Below are 5,000 nucleotides of genomic sequence, written 5' to 3' on the forward strand. Positions count from 1 at the left end.
TTAAGTTCTCCTCATCTCTGTCTTTCTTCTTTTGATTTTAAGCCTAACCTCATATGATATTTTATGCATTCTGGTAAGCAAGCTTTGCAAGTCCTGTGGTGTTCTGTTATTAAGGACAGCCTCATCAGCCTATTCTATGTCCACTAATTTCCTGTTACCAATCCAGTCGAATCCTTCTCCACCACCCACTAACTGTTCGCTGCATTACAAATTCCATGAGGAGGATAAACAACATAGGTGACAACACATTCCCTTGGAGTACTCCACTGCTCACTGGAAATTATTTGATAGTATTCCACTAACATTAACTCTGCACTTGCTATGCTCATGAACAGACTTAAACAGATTTATATATTAAAGAGGAACTTCATAATAACGTAGGACTCTCCACAAAATTGGCCGGTGCTCATTATCAAAGGCCTTTTTTTTTTGTCCCCAAATGCCATCAAACGTGGATTTCTATATTGTTCACATTGCTGTACCACATGTCTTAGAATGAAAATTTTGTCAGTACAACTTCTATCTTTTCGAAATCCTGCCTGTCTATCTCGCAGCCTTTTATCAATCTTTCTCTTCAGTCGCTTTGGGATGAGCATACTCTATATTTTCATGACAACTGTCGTAAGTGTGATACCTCTGTAATTATTACAATCAGTCAGATCTTTTCATGCCACATTCTACAAAATAATCTTGTAAGTATTCTTAGTCACTTTATTTTTGGCCAATATCATCTCAGTAGTTATTCCATCGTATCTAGGTGATATCCATTCAAACACACTGAATTCATTCATGGGCACATCATGGTCTTCCTCAGCTTCAGGAATATCAATCAAATTATTCTCTCCATATCTCCTTTTCACGACTTCACTAAAGTGTTCCATCCAACGTTTCCTTTCTTCATCTTCTGTTGTTATAACAGATCTCTCTTTTTTATTCGCATATGCTTCTTCTTCTTTGCTCCAGTAGAGATTTCATTAATAATTCTATGAGGAATTCTTACATCATAGCCACTCCTTACATACACACGCACACATCTATAAGTATACATAAATATATATATATATATATATATATATATATATATATATATATATATATATATATATATGTGTGTGTGTGTGTGTGTGTGTACATATATATATATATATATATATATATATATATATATATATATATATATATATATATATATATATACGCATATATGTATTTAACAAGGGACATAGTATTTGTGACTAATAGATTTTCTAACATAATGAAACCACCATCATAGAAAAGTAAAATTGAGACTGTCAAGTGATTATAAATACGGATATTTGTATACTAAAAAAGGTAGATCGCACAAAGCAAAACGCATATCAATTGTAACGCTGGAGGGCAACTGTAAGATTAGTGTGATTAACAAGTTCATTGTGTAATATTGTTAGGGATATTAAAATTTAACTTGTACATGTATTTGCATGCAGTAAGAAATTCTGCTGTAGAAACTAACACCAATAATTGTAGGAAAATGGTATTTTTATATAGTGCAATTCTTATATCTGGAAAGAAACAGTTTATCATAAAACTTTTGCAAAGTATTTGAAATGAAATATAAATTGAAGACACAATTTACAATTTTTTGCAAATAACACATGAAATCAAGAAGTGGTCAAACTTGAAATTTTTGCTAAAAAAGAATTAGTTTTTTTTTCTTTTTTATAAATTACCTCACTATTGCAAAGGTACAGAAAAAATCAGTCAGTCTAGATCATTCGCTGAGAATATAAGAAAAGTATATGTTCATCCTGATATCACCTATTTAATGCAACACTAAAATAGTTTTCCTTCTGCCGGTTTTCATGAAATTTTATGGTAAATTGTTTAACGTCCAACGTTATCCGGGTTTTATCAGCATATTTCAAAGTAATTGAGACTTCTTAGAGACCTTATAATGAACTTTAAATTTACATGAAATTTTTAGAATGGTTCAACATGAGAACAAAAGTTTTTTGAGTTTTGAAGTTTTTACATTTCGACACAAATGCAGCCCTTTGATACTGATAAGTGAGTAGAGATCCATTTTACAAAAATTAAGTCAATAGGGCAAGAAAGGGGCCAATACCTGTCAAATATGATCAAAGACTAAATTCAAGCAAGATAATAATATTAACAGTTATGAAAATAGCAGTTGGTATATTGGGAGCATTCGTTTAACGCCTTTTTACACAACTGACAATATCCCAATAACTTCGACGGATATCTCAACTCATCTTTATGCAGAAACGTCCTTCTTGTTACTTGTTTTTCTTTTTATGGCAGACATCTGCAGATGGAAACATCACCAGAAGTACATTGCATTTTCCACCACGTCCTCAAGACGATGGAACAGCTTTAAGATGCATAGCTGAAAACCACGCTACTGACACACGCATTGAAGATACATGGAACCTCACAGTGCAATGTAAGTCATCTTCATGCAGGTGAATAATAGATGAATTCGATTTCGTGTTAGCTTCACTCATCTTTATCCTGTATACTATTAATGTTCAGGGACTTACTTTAAATACATAGATATTTCTAAATAAGTAATGGGTTTATTGGAAAAGTTGATACCAAGATTATTAAGGTTTTATATCTCTCATAGTCATTTTATTTCACATAATTATATTTCTATACTTCCTTTTTACAGTGACATATTAGGAGTGTTACAAGCACTTAACAGTCCTACGATAATTTAGTGTTCGTGTTACGAAGACCCCAGTTCACCGGAATAAAAATCAGTTGTCTAATTATATATATATATATATATATATATATATATATATATATATATATATATATATATATATATACACACACACACACACACACACACACATATATATATATATATATATATATATATATATATATATATACTATTTTTTTTACCATAGTACTCTCGATAACGTAGATATTTATCGCGATTTTGAAATCACTGTTTTGAAGATTCCAAGTAAACTTGATTGCTAATATCATGTTTGTTTAATATTATGCCTCTAATATTTAGATTCTAGTATGATTTATGTCAATCACCCCACATCAGGTTTTTTACGTTACTATAATAGACTATGATTTTACCCGTTGTATTAAAAATATGATAACAAAAATGTTTAAAATCTTTTTAATTATGATACCGGTAAGTAGTATGTTGAATGTAAACAGATAAAGTTGTCAAGGATTTTATTTTTTTTTTGCGTAAGGGGGGTTGAAAGAACAGAAATTGTGTCTAGGTGTCTTTTCGGATATTCTGGTAAGGTAAAAGAAAAAAAAATCGGTTTTTGGGAGACGCAGATGACGTGAAAAAGGTATGGATAGTTGGAATGTAAAATGGTCTTATAACAATATGCCTCAGTATAGAAAAAAAAAGCTATATTGTGCGTAAGTTTGAGCCAATGGATCAGTGTGTGTATATTGGGGTGTTGGGCGAGGCCTCAATAAGTTGATAATAAGCCATTTTGATAGGTGTTTGATAACATTCATATTACAGAGATTTCTTGGATGGTGTCAGTTAAATGATGAATGCGGGAGTGACTATTGTCCTTTCTTTATTAACACCAACTCTCCTCATTATTTTGAGGAAAGGAAACCCTGGAGAGCAAGGCTTGTCGTGTGTTTTTGCTTTTTTGGGTAAGCAGCATCGTTAACACTTGAAATATGTGTTTATGTATGGCCATAATAGCCTTCAACCGGAAATTATACGGTTCTCGTAAATATAATTACTATGTCCAAATCTTGATTCATTACGCAATTTATAGTAAACAACTTCGCCCATTCATTTCTATGTACATGATTTTGTACTCAAACATACAGTGCAGTCATTATTCATTTTGTTCTAACGGAACATGCATAATGTTCTTTTCCTCATTGGTCGATGTAAAATGAATTACAACTAATATACTGGATTTTAAACAGATTACGACCATTTCATGCATGATTTGCAATCATAACTATGGAATTGTTTTTAATCATATACCAATAAAATAAAATATTTTCAAAAAGGGAATATAGGTAGTAAAGTTTATTTTTTTTTTATCAGGGATATAAACAAATTATTCATTCCACTCTTGTTGGAGGGAAATATTACTGTAAATAAATATTAAATCCTTACTTAACAGGCATAGGTTTTTGAGAAATGTATACCAGAATTAATAACTTTGATTAATTTTCTATTGTTTATTTCGTAAATAGTATTAAAGGCATTATTATACATGTAGACTGTAAAATAAATATCCTTTTAAAAACGTTAAAAATGCACAGAAGAAAATTAGTTACCATATCTAGTTATTACTAATTAGAGAAGATATCACACCAATGAATGGTGTTCAGTATATTATGCCGATTATCAATTGTTAACCTGGAATATCATATCATTGTGTATAAAATCCGGTCATGGTTGTAATTCCTGGATAGCAAACGGAACAAGAATAGAAACTCCAGTTGACTTTCAAACTTTTATATAACCTGTTTACCTATCCTATTTGTCCTCTTTTCTGTTCTCTTATTTTATCTCCCTTCATTAAATTTATATACTCAAACATGCATATACAATATCCTTCTTTAACACCCTCATCAAGGTTCAGTAAACCCTTTCTCTTTCTTTCATCTATTCTCATATTGAATATCACTATCAACTTTCTTTCCTTGGAAAAACTTTAACTTTCCTATCGATTTTTTCCAGTTTCTCTTCACCTTTCCCAATCATTCATGGTATCGTTCGCAAATTTTAGTGAATCCTGATTTTATTCATGATACATTTCTCGATTCCACAAATTTGCACATATATTTAATGACCTTTCTCTTGGTTACTGCTTCATTCCATCCATGGAAAATTTATACACTTAAGAACACATAACACTTCAATGATACATTCTATATGTTCTATTATAGTCTTCACTTCCATGTTGAAAACCATTTTATCACCTCCATTAAGTTATGTTTTATGTCAACCCTATTCAACAGCTTCCTTATTGTAGCTA

At 31.0% G+C, this 5,000-nt stretch overlaps 1 protein-coding gene across 1 annotated transcript in view; it reads left to right on the forward strand.

Annotated features, from left to right (window-relative positions):
* The window catches only part of LOC137642607 (protein turtle-like), a 478,977-nt gene that overhangs the window by 403,632 nt on the left and 70,345 nt on the right, over positions 1-5,000 (forward strand). Inside the window, exon 7 of the mRNA XM_068375309.1 lies at positions 2,302-2,443. Within this exon, the coding sequence (XP_068231410.1) occupies positions 2,302-2,443 (142 nt within the window). The remainder of the gene's footprint in view (positions 1-2,301; positions 2,444-5,000) is intronic.

The sequence above is a fragment of the Palaemon carinicauda genome, chromosome 6 (genome assembly GCF_036898095.1).
Source record: "Palaemon carinicauda isolate YSFRI2023 chromosome 6, ASM3689809v2, whole genome shotgun sequence".
NCBI classification, from domain to species: domain Eukaryota; kingdom Metazoa; phylum Arthropoda; class Malacostraca; order Decapoda; family Palaemonidae; genus Palaemon; species Palaemon carinicauda.